Source organism: Polyergus mexicanus, unplaced genomic scaffold, assembly GCF_030449975.1.
Source record: "Polyergus mexicanus isolate NDT 795.1 unplaced genomic scaffold, iyPolMexi1.0 SCAF_10, whole genome shotgun sequence".
NCBI lineage: Eukaryota > Metazoa > Arthropoda > Insecta > Hymenoptera > Formicidae > Polyergus > Polyergus mexicanus.
The window spans coordinates 4,511,802-4,528,414 of NW_027223330.1; the positions used below are offsets into that span (position 1 = coordinate 4,511,802).

The 16,613-nt window shown below is 43.7% G+C and overlaps 1 protein-coding gene across 1 annotated transcript; it reads right to left on the reverse strand.

The window, feature by feature from the left end:
- Positions 1-14,553: 14,553 nt before the first annotated feature.
- On the reverse strand, positions 14,554-15,135 carry LOC138936974 (uncharacterized). Its single transcript, XM_070302797.1, has one exon. It carries the CDS (start codon positions 15,133-15,135, stop codon positions 14,554-14,556), a length of 582 nt encoding a protein of 193 aa, XP_070158898.1.
- Positions 15,136-16,613: the final 1,478 nt, after the last annotated feature.

Genomic DNA, 16,613 nt, shown 5'->3' on the forward strand with positions numbered 1-16,613 from the left:
CATTGCAATTATATTGCAGTAATATTACAATCTTGCAAGTTGCAATGTAATATTGTCGAGACATTATTGGAACATATAATCGTAATATTTCATGGGAATTTCACAGCAACATTCCAAAAACATTACAAAAAATATTTTTTGATAATCGCTAGTTCGTTCGTTTACCGCTTTACCGCGCGCTTTGAATTATCTATATAACCTGCATTTAAATTTTAGTGTTATGATGATGATTATATAAAGCTTGCGAAGAGCGGCTAATAAGATTAAAAATGTAACTATCTTTATCAGTTTAATTTATCTGATACAATTTCAACACAGGGAATTCAGATATTGAACTGATTATTCAGAAATCGGACAAATAAATGTCCGAAAAAGTTAAAATTATTTGTTTATTGTTTACTTAAAATGTAAAATAGAGTCTAATATTTATATAAATAAAATTTTAACTTTTATGAATTAACATATTTAATTATTATCAATTTCTTAAACTTGTAAATTACTTATAAAATAGCGATGTTAATTAGATAACAAAAAATTATTTAATTGTTTCTATTCCTATATAAAACCAAAAATTTGATAATAATTTTTTAATATGCAAGATACTTCAGATTTTAATAGATAAACTTCGAAAATATATGAAGACATCCAGGAGAGAAAAAACTCGTAATTGCGTAAATTCACAATCTATTTTCCTTATTTCTCTTGGATGTCTTTATATATTCTCAAAGTTTATCAATCAAATTTGAAGCGTTCTGCATATTTGTAGCATTTCAATTGTTATGCCTCCGGAGAGGCACGGTAGTTGGGATCGTTTGCCGGAAGGAATTTAGGAATTCGGGCTCCGCCCGAGAACTTCACTAACTGTATTTAAATAATTCAAACACTTTCCACATTAAATAAATAGATAAATATCAGGTTTATTTGTGGTTTGACTTATTTACAATGTTCCCGCACTTTCGCTCGCGTCGCGTATCGCGATAGCGGATATCTTGTCGTGCGTGTGTCTAGAGTCGAATTTCGGTCTCGAGACTCACTTCTCGCTTCTTTGTATGTATTTCTGCCGACTGCGTGGCTATTCAATATTATAATAACTATTGACACTCGCGGCTGTTAGCGATATTATTCGCGTAAAGGAATAAAGATTGCGCGCGTTATGTAAATTATTGATCTAGACTGCCCGTTTGGTAGTTATTGTGACTACCCGCGTAATATTAATTAATGATCAAGACTGCCCGCGTAATATTAATGGTAAAGGCTGCCCGCCGTTCGTTAGCGGTGGGCCTTTTTATTAACTCCCCTTAGCTTCCCGGGAGAAGGTCGTTTAGCGACAAGGCTGTGTGTCGTGTCGCTTGATTTTGGCAATATCTGGATGCAAGCTAAGAAGTTCTAAGTAGGACTTCTTTGCTTGCACTTTCGCAATTTCTTTATTCTTTTTTATTTCGCTTTTAAGTAGGAATTCTACGTTGCATTTTCGCAATGTCCTTCTTCCGCTTGCCCTGATTTCCGCATTTTCGCAATGAAATAATTGCATGGTCGCTCGGGGCTCGCGTTGTCATCGCTTTGTTCGGTCAACGCTCGTAACGTGATCTGTGTTCGTGTTACACTTTGAGCAATCATATAAAATAATATGTATTTAGAATAATATATTTAATAATTCGTGTATAACCTGTTCGGGCTATAACACAATATTACAAATACATTGCACTATCTGCGGCAACATTGAAATGTCCGCCCTTAGAAATATTACGATGTAAGACTGCAGTAATGTTACGGTGCAATGTATTTGTAATATTAAAATGCCTTGTTACAAATATGCAAAACGCTTCAAATTTAATAGATAAACTTTGAGAATATATAAAGACATCCAAGAGAGATAAGAAAAAAGATTGTAAATTTACGCGAAATTACAAATTTCTCTCTTGGATGTCTTTATATGTATATTCTCAAAGTTTATCTATTGTATTTGAAACATTTTGCATCTTAAAAAATTATTATCAAATTCTTGGTTTTATATAGAAATGGAAACTATTAAACAATTTTCTGTTATCTAATTAACATCGCTATTTTATAAGTAATTTACAAGTTTAAGAAATAGAAAATGATTAAATAATTTTATTCAAAAGTTAAAATTTTATTTATATAAATATTAAACTATATTTTACATCTTAAGTAGACAATAAACGGCAATTTTAACTTTTTCGGACATTTATTTGTACTGTATGGGAATAATTTGGCAGCTGCGTTGATTAAAACAGAAACCTGCGATGCAGATTTAGAAAATGTGAAATATGTTTCGAGGTATCTACTACAAAATATTAAAGCACTATTTAGGAAATGTATTGCAAAAATCCTAACCTTCTTTTTATTTTCTATATGTAATTTTTTTTTAATAAGTTGTACATATTCTTGATTTATATTTTACATATGGGAAATTCAAATATGTGTGTATATACATAGATTGTGCGTATCGTAGGAACAATATTGAGACATAAAAGGGAATATGCAAAATCTTATGCAATCTCTCTCTCTCCATACTGATTTAAAAATTAAATCCAGAAATGAAGATATTTACTACAAAATTAATGGTCTTAAAGTATAAAATTTCTAAAGACACAGAAAAAAACACTTATATCCTTTACTTAATTAAGGGCCGGTTATTCCAACTTCTTGGTAGATTTACCCGTCAATCCATTAGATAAATATCAATATGTTGTCCAACATCTATTGGTAAAGTTTACCTATGGGTTAAATTGTTATTACCAAAAGGTAATTTTTTACTCTGTATTCCAACCACCGAGTAAGGTCTCTATTTAATAAGTAAAGTGAAGATCTTTGGTTATATTTTACATATTACCAAGAATATTGTGACATTTATGTTCTGTTTTATGGACATGGGTTTAAATGTATATGCAAAACTTTTTGAACATGAGGACGAAGAAGATTATGATGATATATTAATTTTGATTCGCAAACCATATACTGTAGTCCGACCGCTTCCAGATCTGTTAAATATGTATGATGAAAACGAATTTATTGCACGATTTAGATTGTGTAAAGAAACAGTTCTTAGAATAGTTGATCTTATTCGTGATAAAATACAAACAAAAACAATATGGTAAGCACAATTAATAAAATAAAGTGGTAGAATATTGATTATTATAATTTTATTATAATACAATTAATGTGTGATTAATTATAATATAATAAACTTATATCTCTTATTTTATTTTTTAGGAACAATGCTATAACACCTTTACATCAGTTATTATTGACGTTGGCCAAGGCTATGGAGCGCCTAGCTGAGGCCAAGGAGAGGGAGCTGCGGGCTCTCGAGGAGGCTCGTATCCTACAGGAGGGATACGTGCCTCCTCAGACGACGGGGACGGGGACCCTTACCCGCGAGAAAGAGATCCTCGAGCAGGCGAGGGACCTTACGACTCTCGAGATCGAGAAGCGGTCTCGTGCGTCCCTGGAGGAGCTGGAGCGGATGGTATCCGTCTCCAGTACTCTGAAGGGGACGTACAAGAGGAGCATGCGCCTTGTTGCCGTGAAGGTCAAGGCGTATTGCACCGAGCTCCTCGGAAGGGCCGCTTCTTCGGTCTCGGGAGGGGACGCACAGGTGGGCCTTCTCAAATCAGCCAACGAGTGGCTGAAGAGGAGACTCACCTCGTGCGAGGAGGAGATTCGGGCGCTGCGGGAGGAGGTGACGACTCTTCGGAGTCGGAACTACCCTCCCGCTCTTGCACCGCCCGACGGGAGGAGCCCGCCTACGAAAGTTCTTTGGGCGCGGGAGCCCGAGAGTCCTTCGAGGATGGAGGGCGGTAAGGGCGGGGAGGCGCGACCGTCGGGGGAAGGTCGCGGGAACTCGGTGGAGTCCTTCCCGGGGGGGGCGCCCCGTTCGGGGGCGCGGCGAGTCCTGAGGGACTCGCCGAGTCCCGCACCCATCGTTGCTCTCTCTGGGGGCAACATGGAGGTGGAGACGAAGGGGGTGGGCGATGCCGGGGGTTCTGCGGGCCCCCTGTCCATGGCCCAGGTGGAGGCCCTTCTGGCCGAGGGGCTGAGAGGTGTGGAGGAGCGTCTCCTGACCGCGCTAAAGCGGTCGGGGGGCGGAGTGGGGACCGGCGGTGAGCCCGGGGGGCGGTGGGGTCGTGGCTTAGGCCCCCCCGCCAAACCCCTCCCGGCCCAGCGGCCGGTTAAGGCTGTTGTGCCTCCGGAGAGGCACGGTAGTTGGGATCGTTTGCCGGAAGGAATTTGGGAATTCGGGCTCCGCCTGAGAACTTTATTTAAATAATTCGGACACTTTCCACATTAAATAAATAGATTAATATCAGATTTATTTGTGGTTTGGTTTATTTACAATGTTCCCGCACTTTCGCTCACGTCGCGTATCACGATAACGGTTATCTTAACGTGCGCGTGTCTAGAGTCGAGTTTCGGTCTCGAGGCTCGCCTCTCGCTTCTTCGTGTATATTTCTGCCGACTGCGTGGCTATTTAATATTATAATAATTATTGATATTCGTTTTGACACTCGCGGTTGCTAGAGATATTACTCGCGTAAAGGAATAAAGATTGCCCGCGTAATATTAATTAATGATCAAGACTGCCCGCGTAATATTTATGGTAAAGACTGCCCGCGTAATATTTATGGTAAAGACTGCCCGCGTAATATTAATGGTAAAGACTGCCCGCCGTTCGTTAGCGGTGGGCCTTTTTATTAACTCCCCTTGGTTTCCCAGGAGGGGATCGTTTAGCGACAAGACCATGCGTCGTGTCGCTCGATTTTGCGGCAAGATCCGGATGCAAGCTAAGGAGTTCTAAGTAGGACTTCTTTGCTTGCATTTTCGCAATTTCCTTTCTGCTTTTCGGTAGGACTTCTACGTTGCATTTTCGCAACATCCTTATTCCGCGTGCCTTGGTTTCCGCGTTTTCGTAATGGGTGATTGCGCGGTCGCTCGGGCTTCGCGCGTGGCTCGCGTTGTCAGCGCTTCGTTCGGTCAACGTTCGTAACGTGATCTGTATTCGCGTTACACGTTGAGCAATATCTTATTGTATAAAATAATATCTCTTTAAAATAATATGTATCTAATAATTCGTATATAGCCTTCTCGGGCTATAACATCCCTCCCCCGTAAAAAAAAGAAAAACGGAGGTGTAAAAGTGACGTTTTTCGCAAAACACACTTATTTTAAAAATTATTTTTTCTTATTCTAATGTACAACAATTTTCCCGTATACAATATGAGATATAATCGTTTCTTATTATTTCTATACTTATCTAAAATCGTGTACTTAGACTTCGTTTTAGTATGGGTTTTGGGAATCTGTAGGACATACGTGGTTCGTCTTCTTCGTATATCCTGACTGACGGTCGTTTTGTATATTTCTTTTTATTTTTTACAATTATATAAATTATTAATATTATTATAATTATTGTGGTTATTCCACTCGTCGCCATAGGATATACGAATTGTTTTTTCGTAAAGAATTTGTCATTATTGTCCTGTAAATCATTGTTTATATCTTTCAATTTACTTCTTATTCTAATTTTCTATAAATTGTTTTAATTTATTTGTATGCATGCGAACCGCTTTTCTTCCTTTTTTAATTGTATAATTCACGTCCGAATTTTTCTCAATTATTACATACGGTCCGGTCCATAGGGATTCAAGTTTCTTAGATCGTCCGCGTCGGAGCGTCTCGTCGTAAACTAATACTTTGTCTCCGACTTTAAATTTTATTTCTCTAGTATTTCTGTCGTATTGTTTTTTGGCTTTGAATTTTTCTTCTTTGATATGCTCTTTTGCGAGCTGATTCGTTGCCCTTAGTCTTTCTTTCAATTCTTGCGCGTAATCGTCATAATTATATGTTGGTTTAGGCGGTCTCGTCAGTGACGTAGGTAAATCCGCTTGGTGCCCGTAGACTAATTCGAAGGGTATATACCCCGTAGCTGTGTGTGGCGTCGTATTATATGTGAACATTGCGAACGGTATCCATTCGTCCCAGTCTGTCTGGTCTTCGTTTATGTAGTGTCTTAAATATTCTGCTAATGTTCGATGCGATCGTTCTAACGCGCCATTACTTTCCGGATGATAGGCAGTTGTTTGTATTTTATTTATTTTTAATAATTTACATGTATTTTTAAATATGTCGCTGAGGAAATTTGTGCCTTGATCCGTTAAAATTTTTTCCGGTATTCCGTGTTCAAGTACAATTTTTGTAACAAATTCCTTGCTAACCGTGTTCGCTTCTTGATTTGGAATCGGTATCGCTTTGCTGAATTTCGTTAAATTGTCTTGGAATGTTAAGAGATATTTATTTCCGTTTGTTGTAACTGTTAACGGTCCTACAATATCTAACGCGCATTTTTCGAACGGTTTAGTAGGCGTATCCGTAATTATTAACGGTACTTTATTTTTTCGCGATAATTTATTTTTCTGGCACAATTCGCATTTTGCGATGTATTTTTCTACATCTTTCGTTATTCCTGGCCAATTATAATTTAGGCGGATTCTTTTTATCGTTCGTTCAACTCCTTGATGTCCTCCTGTGGGTGCATCATGATATTCATATAATATCTGTTTCTTGTCTTCCTCTGTGTATATTTTTTCTTCGTCGGAGTTTGTTTCTTCTTCTATTGCGAGGATTTCTCGTTCTTCCTCTTCTGTTTTATGCGCTTCTCTTGTTACATTGCGGCTCAGTGCATCGGCGTTCGCGTTCGCTCGTCCGGCCTTATGAATGATTTCATAATCATATTCTTCGAGTTTTAATCTCCATCGGATTAATCTTGATCCGGGATCATTCACATTAAATAACCAGATTAATGGTTTGTGATCGGTTACGATTTTGAATTTCGTACCATATACGTATGGCCTAAAATGTTTTACAGCCCATACAATCGCTAATAATTCTTTCTCGGTTGTATTGTAATTCTGCTCCGCCCGCGATAAAACTCTGCTGGCGTAAGCAATTGGTCGGTCATTACCTACTTTTCCTTGTGACAATACTGCTCCGATTGCATAGTCGGAAGCATCAGTGGTCACTATGAATTCTTGATTGAAATCTGGATACATTAGCACTGGCGCTGTCATTAATCTTTCTTTTAGTATTTCGAAAGCATTTTGCTGTTCCATAGTCCACTCGAATTTTTCCGTTTTCTTCGTTAGTTTCGTCAGTGGCTTGGCTATTTTTGAAAAATCCTCTATGAATTTTCTGTAGTATCCGGCTAGTCCTATGAAAGATTGTATATCTTTTACTTTCTTCGGCGTCGGAAATTCTTTTATCGCGGTTAGCTTTGACGGGTCCGGAGATATTCCATTCTCCGAAATAATGTGACCTAGATAAATTACTTCTTTGCGCAAAAACTCGCATTTATCTGGTTGCAATTTTAGATTATTTTCTCGGAGTCTCTGTAGTACTTCCTTAAGTCTTCTATTGTGGTCCTCTAGGCTCGATCCGTATATGACGATGTCGTCTAAATAAACTAGACATTTAAGTCCTTGCATTCCTGTTAAAATTGAATTCATCAATCTCTGGAATGTTGCTGGCGCATTTTTCAATCCAAACGGCATTCTATTAAATTCATAGTGTCCGTAGGGCGTTGAAAAAGCTGTCTTTTGTTTATCTTGCTCAGCCATCGGTATCTGGTGATATCCTGACGCTAAGTCTAGTGTAGTAAAATATTTAGCGTTTCCTAGCTGGTCCAGTATATCGGTGATATTGGGCAGTGGAAATGAATCGCCTATTGTTAAATCGTTTAGCTTCCGAAAATCTACTACTACTCGGAACTTAGGTTTTCCGGATGCGTCGGCCTTTTTTGGTACCACCAATAAGGGTGCGTTCCATTGACTCGCGCTTGTTTGGATTATGCCGTTTTTCAGCATTTCTTGCACTTGTTTATTTACTTCCGTTTTGTGCTTTTCGGGAAGACGATACGGTCTCGTGTTCACCGGCGAGGTGTCGGCGCGCGTGTTTATCTCGTGCTCTACCGTCGCGGTGCATGTCAGTGGTTCTCCGTCCAACTGAAATGTATCGTAATATTCTTCGCATATCCGTAGGAGTGCCTGTTTTTCTTCCGTATTTAAATGTTGCGTGCGTAGTAGTTGTCATATTTGTCCGTGTCTCGAGTTAGTAGGCTTAAAATTTTTTCTTGCTTGTATCGTGTGTATTTTGGATTTGATTTCGCGTTCTATGTCCTCGAGTGTGACGTTCGGCGTTTGTATCTCGACTTCCGTATCGGTTGTGTTTATGATACTAACGGAACAAGTATAATCCTTCGGTTCTACTAAGCAGTTTCCAAGGTAGATTCCCGAGGCTGTTTCCTCTGCTCGTACTATTCCTATCCGATTTTGCTTTGTTATCGCTTTTACGATGGTTTCGCTGCGCGGTTTTAGAATCGTTTTGTTAAGCGAATGGAATTTTAGTACGGCGTTTCCTATTTTTAATTGACTTTTATTATAATCGCAAGATACCGAATGTTGTCGAAGGAAATCAATTCCTAGTATTCCTTCATATTCGATCGGAATGTCGTCCTTTACCACGTAAAATGCATGTTTTACCTTATGGTTTCCTATCTTGATTGTGGCGTACATTTTTCCGATGGTATGTATTTTATGTCCGGTTATACCAGTGAGCGCGATTTTATCTTCGTGTATCAATGCGTTGTCCTTTAAATGTTTCAATTTTATTAGTGAGATGGTCGATCCTGAATCGTACAACATCTGTATTTTTTCGTTTTTCGCTTGTCGCATTGGTAATGTTATTAACAATAAGTCCGTCTTTTTCTTCGCACGTGGCATATCTTTAATATGCGTAACGCGATACTCAGATGCAGGTCGCGGTTGTCTCTTTCTCGCTTCCTCTTGCTCGTCTTCGCTGCTGCTTCTTGCGCTATCGGCGTTTCTGTTTTGTTGTCGCGGTTTCTTTCGATCGCGTATATTTTCGTCGCGCGTTTTTTGCTGATTTCCGACTTTTAGTTTATTTGTATTGTTTTTCGGTTTTCCTTTTAGACTCCAGCATTCGTCGCGGCTGTGTCCTGTTCTTTTGCAATGCGAGCAGTATTTATTTATCGCGTTTATTCGCGAGGGTTTTTCCGGCTTCGGGAGCGCGTATCGGCTGCTACGGCAATCGCGTCCGAAATGTCCGTTTTTTCCGCATTTAAAGCATTGCGGTGTCGGATTTCGACTATTTCGCGAGTAACTAAATACGGTTTTATTTTTATTAGCAAAACCACTCGTTCTCGCTGTTCCCGGTCTGAGTTTTTCTTCGGCGCTCGCGCCCGTTATCGCTTCTTGGAGCGTCGTATATCGCTGCGCGCGTACGAGCACTTGTAATTCGTCGTGTAACCCGATTTGGAAATTTATTAATGCCTGCGCCTGGATTGTCTGTTGAATCGTGCGTTTGGATAATGCGGAATGCTCTTGTCCTTCGATCATCGAATCGTATAATTTCATCGCTAGTAGATCAACGCGTTGTCCGAAAGCATACGCAGTTTCATTCGGCTTTTGTTTTAGCGAGTTGAATTCGATCTGTAAATGTGTCGTGCTTTGTTTCGACTGATAACAAGTCTCGAGTTGCTGCTTTAATTCGTCGAACGTTTGTATATCTCGCGTCTCAAAGTCCTGCATCGTTTTCCCTTTTAATTTTGTAAATAAGATTGCTTGAATTAACGATTCTTCGTCTGCGGGGTTTATGTTCTGAACAGCGTATTTGCACGCGTTTAAAAATTCTTGCAGTTTATGTCGCGAGGTTCCGTCGAACTCGGGGATCATCATTCTCGCTTCCTTTAACGGTAGATAATTCGGGGCGACGCTTCGTCGATTTCTGATATCGCGTCCCGTTCGCCCATATGTCGTTTCAAACGCATTACTATCGTTTTCCCTGTTAATGTCTGTATGACGGGGTAATTGCGCGTCCGCGCTCTCTAATCGCGTTACTCGTATGTTTAACGAATGGATGTCCGCGCGTATTTCATTTAAAATGTGGATTATCTGTGTATAATCTCCTTTTCCTTCGCGGTTTCTCTCGTGGGGCGGTGTGTGATCCGCCTCCACTATATTTCGGTCCATTTGGTGAATGGATCGTCGCATTCTTTCTATTTCCTCGTCTACCGCGCTTTGTGGCAGGTTCGCGGGAGTGTTTTCTCGCGGATTTCGCGATTCGGCCATATTACTTTCTTGTTGGCTATAAATTTCTTCCGGATCGAATAGATCGCTTTCGTAGGAAGTTAATGAAAATTCGCGCCGTAGGGATACTCTACTTGGAGTTCTACTAATATACGGTCGCGTACGTCTAGTCTCGCGTTGAGTGTCGTCAGTGGGGTCAGTCGTATTACGCGGGAATAGGCTTTCGTCAAAATTGTTAAACGGAAATTCGCGTTCTGTGACGACGTTTTCCGGTAACTCGGGCTCGCTTTCGCTCGAGTATTGCGTTTCTAAGTTTTTTCGCACGTTATAAATATTTTCTCGCGGTGTTAATCTTAATTGAATCGCTCGTCGGGCTGGTTCGCTCAGTAACCACGATCGGTTCGCTATCGGTTTCGGTATATTCGAACCTTCCGACATTCACGCTATTATATTTATTAAATTTTTTCGGACTTACAATAGTATAACGGCTCGCATGATCGCTCGCTGTGTCAGTAGGTTGCTGACGCTGCAGTCCTTCGCTCGGCGGCTGATACGGCTGACGATGCTCGTCGTACGGCGGTCGTTGTCCGGCGTCGGTGCGTTGTCTGTAGAGTTATCGTAGGTCGCGATGCTTGGCGGCTCACGTTTCTGCTACAGCTGTTGTGGCGATGCTCGTTCTGTTGTCCGTGCGGTGTCTTCCGTTGATTGTAGTTTCCGTCAGCCTACGTTTTACGTGTGCTGGCGTGCCTGCCCTGTTTACACTCTGGGTGCCTTGCAGGTCTTGGGGAAGGCTTAGCTGCTGCTTCCGTCCGTCAACTTCAATTGAATTGATTGTTGGCGTGCCCGCTTTTTAACACAACCGTGTCTTTTGCAGGTCTTGTTTAGTTCTGGCGATGCCTCGGCAGATCCCACCGCTGCCACCAAATTATGTTGTGCCTCCGGAGAGGCACGGTAGTTGGGATCGTTTGCCGGAAGGAATTTGGGAATTCGGGCTCCGCCTGAGAACTTTATTTAAATAATTCGGACACTTTCCACATTAAATAAATAGATTAATATCAGATTTATTTGTGGTTTGGTTTATTTACAATGTTCCCGCACTTTCGCTCACGTCGCGTATCACGATAACGGTTATCTTAACGTGCGCGTGTCTAGAGTCGAGTTTCGGTCTCGAGGCTCGCCTCTCGCTTCTTCGTGTATATTTCTGCCGACTGCGTGGCTATTTAATATTATAATAATTATTGATATTCGTTTTGACACTCGCGGTTGCTAGAGATATTACTCGCGTAAAGGAATAAAGATTGCCCGCGTAATATTAATTAATGATCAAGACTGCCCGCGTAATATTTATGGTAAAGACTGCCCGCGTAATATTTATGGTAAAGACTGCCCGCGTAATATTAATGGTAAAGACTGCCCGCCGTTCGTTAGCGGTGGGCCTTTTTATTAACTCCCCTTGGTTTCCCAGGAGGGGATCGTTTAGCGACAAGACTATGCGTCGTGTCGCTCGATTTTGCGGCAAGATCCGGATGCAAGCTAAGGAGTTCTAAGTAGGACTTCTTTGCTTGCATTTTCGCAATTTCCTTTCTGCTTTTCGGTAGGACTTCTACGTTGCATTTTCGCAACATCCTTATTCCGCGTGCTTTGGTTTCCGCGTTTTCGTAATGGGTGATTGCGCGGTCGCTCGGGCTTCGCGCGTGGCTCGCGTTGTCAGCGCTTCGTTCGGTCAACGTTCGTAACGTGATCTGTATTCGCGTTACACGTTGAGCAATATCTTATTGTATAAAATAATATCTCTTTAAAATAATATGTATCTAATAATTCGTATATAGCCTTCTCGGGCTATAACAAGGCCAAGTCCCGGTAGGGGGGTAGGAGGAAGGCTGCGGCCCCTCCCGCTGATTCCGACCGGGCCCAGCAGCCCGAGAAGGGCAAGTCCCGGAAGGGAGGGGGAGGAAGGCTGCGGCCCCTCCCGCCAACCCCGACCGGGCCCAGCGGGCACTCCCTGCGGCGCTCCCTCCCGTGCGAGCGGGGGAGACGTGGGCGCTGATGGTGCGGGTGAAGGGGGGTGGAAGCGGGACCCGCAGGAGACCCGCCCCACCCCAACCCCCTCCCCCGGAGCCTGGAAGGCCGTCCGGTAAAGGGAGGAGAGGGGCGGTCCCCACTCAGGCCACCACAGCGGGAAGGGCGTGGGTGCGGAGGCCCCGGCCTCCGGGTCCGGCAGCGGTCATGCTGTCGGCATCGGAGGGTGCGGGGCTGTCCGTGGACGCGGCGATGGTCTGGGCCCGGGAGCGTATAGACCTCCCGGGTCTGGGCATCTCCGACTCGCGTGTTCGGGGGGCCATGAACGGGAGGATCCTGATTGAGATCCCCAGGCCAGTTAGGGTCCGCGAAGAGGACCCGGAGCCTCCCACATCCGCCGAACTGGCGGACAGGCTAGCGGAGAGTCTTAGAGGGGTCCTTGAGGGGACTGGGGTCCGGGTTGCCCGGCCCACTAAGTTCGCGGAGATGCGACTTAGAGGGCTGGACAGCTCGGTGACCCTCGGGGAGGCGCGGGAGGCCCTCATGGCCCTCGGTAGGTTGGGGGGCGGGGATCTCTGAGTCGGGAAGATTCGGAGGTCCTCGTCCGGCCCGGGGACCATGTGGGTGCGAGCTCCCGCGGCCTTCGTCAGAAGGCTGGCGGTGGCCGGGAGGGTGCGCGTGGGGTGGACGTGGGCACAGATGGAGGTGCTCCGCGCCCGCCCCTGCAGTGCTTCCGCTGCCTGGCGATCGGCCACGTCAGGCAGCGGTGCACGGGAGGGGAGGATCGGTCCGGGCTATGCTACCGGTATGGCAAACCCGGCCACCTCGCAGCTCGGTGCGAGGGGACCCCGAGTTGCCCGATCTGTTCGAGACTCGGGCTCCCCGCCGAGCATCGCTTGGGGGGTAGGGGGTGTAACCCCTCCCTTCGGGCGGGGAAGGGAAAGCAGGGAAGGCCACCCGAGGTACCTCGGGGAGCCTTGGGCCGGGCGCAGGAGCCCGATCCCTCCGGGGCGTGTTCCGTCCCGGAGCCCTCGACTGCCCAAGGGGCAGGTGCGAAAGGGGGTGATCAGAGGATGGGGGTGGAATAGCCCCTACACCCTGTGATCACCTGTTGGAGGAAAGCGCCAGAGGGCGCGCCCTGAGGTAGGGTTACGGAGGAGGGGCGCTGGGAAGCGCATGTGTGGCCCGGCGGTGGTTGTAGAGCATAAGCACATCCCGCCGTCGGGCCGGGAAGCGCCAGATAGGAGCCTGGCGCCACGGAGGGGGGGTTTAGTGGGTATTCCCTGGGCCGTTTGTTTAGGCCTGGGGGGAGTCCCACATACCCCTGCCCACTGAAATGTGGGCAGAAAATGTGTAAAGGCATTTCCCCTCCCTGCTAAGGCTAAAAAAAAAGTTGTTATTGACGTTACGTTTTTACGCAACTGGAACTTCTCAAATTACCATAGCTGATTTTGCAGGAATTCATAAATTTACCTGCAGAATTATAAAAAAAGTAACAATAGCTCTGACTTCTGAATCATCGTTACATACGTTTCCCAGAAAACATAGAAAAAATACGTCAAGAGTTTTATAATATTGCTAAATTTCCACGTGTCATTGGTGCAATAGAATGTACTCATATTAAAATTCAATCGCCAGGTATATTAAGTAAACCGTACAATTTAAATACATGTTGTTTAAATTTATATTTTACTTGTAAAAAGATTATTGAACATGCTTTTATAATTTATTTAGGCGCAGAAGAGGCAGAAGTTTTCCGAAACAGAAAAGGTTTCTTCAGCATTAATGTGCAAACAGTATATAACAGTGAACTACAATTTCAAGATGTAGTAGCTCGATGACCTGGTTCAACTACTATTTTTGATGCTAGTTGTTTACATGCCAAATTTGTCCAAGGTTACTAGGAGAGGTAAAGGTGATGTTTAGGGGATGCAGCTCTGATGATCTTGACCTTGACATATGTTGTCGAGGTCACCCTTCTGAGTGACCTTTAGAAGGTTTTAGCCGTCGCTCATTGTTTATTAAAAAATTATTAACAAACAAAGATTTGTAAAAATCAAAGTGTGTACGTAGTCTGGCAATAAAAAATAATCCAACTTTACTTTTAAAACTGAAAGGTTTTGATTAAGTTATATTTTCCGGAAGTGCAGCCTTCCCGTGGGGTGCTCGTCGTTTATTACAAAGTTATTAACAATTGAAAATAGTGACCGATCGATACTTGCGACATAAGACTGTATGTAGTATATTTCGGCATGAATTACCAAGCTTATATTTTAAAGGTAGAGAGAAATTAAATTAGAAATAGGTTTGAGTTAGGTTATTTCTTCCGGAAATGGAGTCCCTTTGTAGGGGAGGAGGGCGGAATTCACTGTATCCATCCACTGAACCACCACAGGACCCCCTTGGAAGCCTCTTAAGTGTTGAACTTGATTGGCGGGCGAGATATTCGTCCGCTTCTTGTTTTGACTGGTTGTACTGTTGTTTCCTGGTCGGTAGCTTGTGGTACTTCTTCTTCTTCTATGGTGTACGCTGGTTTTAGCCTGTCTATGGATACGTTGACTGTCTTGTTGTTTATTCGTATCTTGTATGTTTTTTCATTTCTGTTTAGTACTGCGTAAGGTTCGTCATATGGTGGTTGTAGTGCTTTTGATGGTGCGCTGTGTCGCACGAAGACTTTTGCTGTTTTGTCCATGTCTTTGTAGATGAATGTTGCTCGTTGTCCATGCCTTTTGATGGCTGGGCTGAGTTTGGCCATGATGCTTCGTAGTCTGTTCACGAGGCTGGTTTTGTCTTCTGCGTCGTTGCTTTTTCCTGCGAAGAATTGTCCCGGTAACCTTATTGGTTCTCCGTAAACCAGTTCTGCTGTTGTTGCGTTTATGTCTTCCTTCCAGGCGGCCCTGATGCCCATCAGTACGACTGGGAGGATTGCTGTCCAGTCTTCTGTTTGATGGCATTTGATGGCTGCTTTTAATTGCCTGTGGAAACGTTCTATCATCTCGTTAGCTACCGGGTGGTACGCTGTTGTCCTTATGTGTTTTGAGCCTGTCATTTGCGTTAGGCATCTGAAAAAGTCTGCCTCGAATAGTCTTCCTTGGTCGGTCGTGATTCTCTCTGGAGTACCGAATCGCGTGATCCAGTTTATGAACAGGTGCTTTGCTATCGTTTCTGCCGTAATGTCTGTTAGTGGGATCGCCTCTGGCCATCTTGTAAAGCGGTCTATTATGGTGAGGCAGTAGCGTTTGTTGTTGGATGTTGGTAGTGGTCCGACTATGTTCATGTGTATGTGCTGGAAGCGTCTTGTTGGTGGGTCGAACTCTCCTATCGGTGCTACATTGTGTCGAGTAATTTTCGCTCGTTGGCATTGCATGCATGTTTTGGCCCATCTGTTGCAATCCTGCTGTACTCTCGGCCATACGTATCTTTGCGATATTAGTTTCGCTGATGCCTTTGCTCCTGGATGAGCTAGGCTGTGTAGAGAGTTGAACACTTTTCTCCTGAATTGTTGTGGCACGTATGATCGTGTTATCGGTGTTGACGTATCGCAGTATAATGTCATCGTTCCCGGTATTGCGACTTTCGTGAGCTGCAAGCTTTATTTCGTACTCCTTATCTCTTGCATTTCTGAGTCCTGTAATTGTGCCTCTGCTATTTCTTCGAAGTTGACTGCCTCTTCTATTGCTTCTATTCTGGAGAGGGTATCGGCTACTACGTTTTCTTTCCCTGCTATGTGGCGGATGTCTGTTGTAAATTGGCCGATGTACTCCAAGTGTCGTGCTTGGCGTAGTGAGCTTCTTAGCGGATCTTGGTCCAATGCGTAGGTAATTGGTTTGTGGTCCGTGTATACAATGAACCGTCTCCCTTCTAGCATATGGCGGAAGTGTTTGATCGCTGTGTATATAGCCAGTAGTTCTCGGTCGTATGGACTGTACTTTGTTTGTGGTTTGCTGAGTTTTTTGCTTAGGAATGCTAGTGGTTGCCATTCCTCTTTAACTTTCTGTTGTATGACCGCTCCTAGTGCTATGTCCGAGGCGTCCATCGTTACTGTCAGTTCTGCAGTTGGATCTGGGTGTGCCAGGAGTAGATAGACTGGTTTTGCAGTTGACAAATGCTTCTTCCATTTCCGGCGTCCATCGAATTGGTTGTTGTCCTCTCTTCTTTGGTCCTCTCAATACTTCGCTCAGTATTGCCTGGTCCTTTGCTGCTCCTGGGATGAAACGTCTGTAGAAGTTGATGGTTCCCAGAAATTGTCGCATGTGTTTGACCGTCTTTGGAGAAGTTTTTGATAGCTTCCACCTTCTCTGGCAGTGGCCTGGTGCCTTCTGCTGAGACCAAGTAGCCCAAGAATTTAACCTGTGCGGCTGCGAAGGTGCACTTGGCTGGGTTAATTTTCACCCCGTTGGTTTCTAGTCGGGTGAAAAGTTCTCTCATGTGCCTTTCGTGTTCTTCTTCTGTTGTCGATGCTATCAATATGTC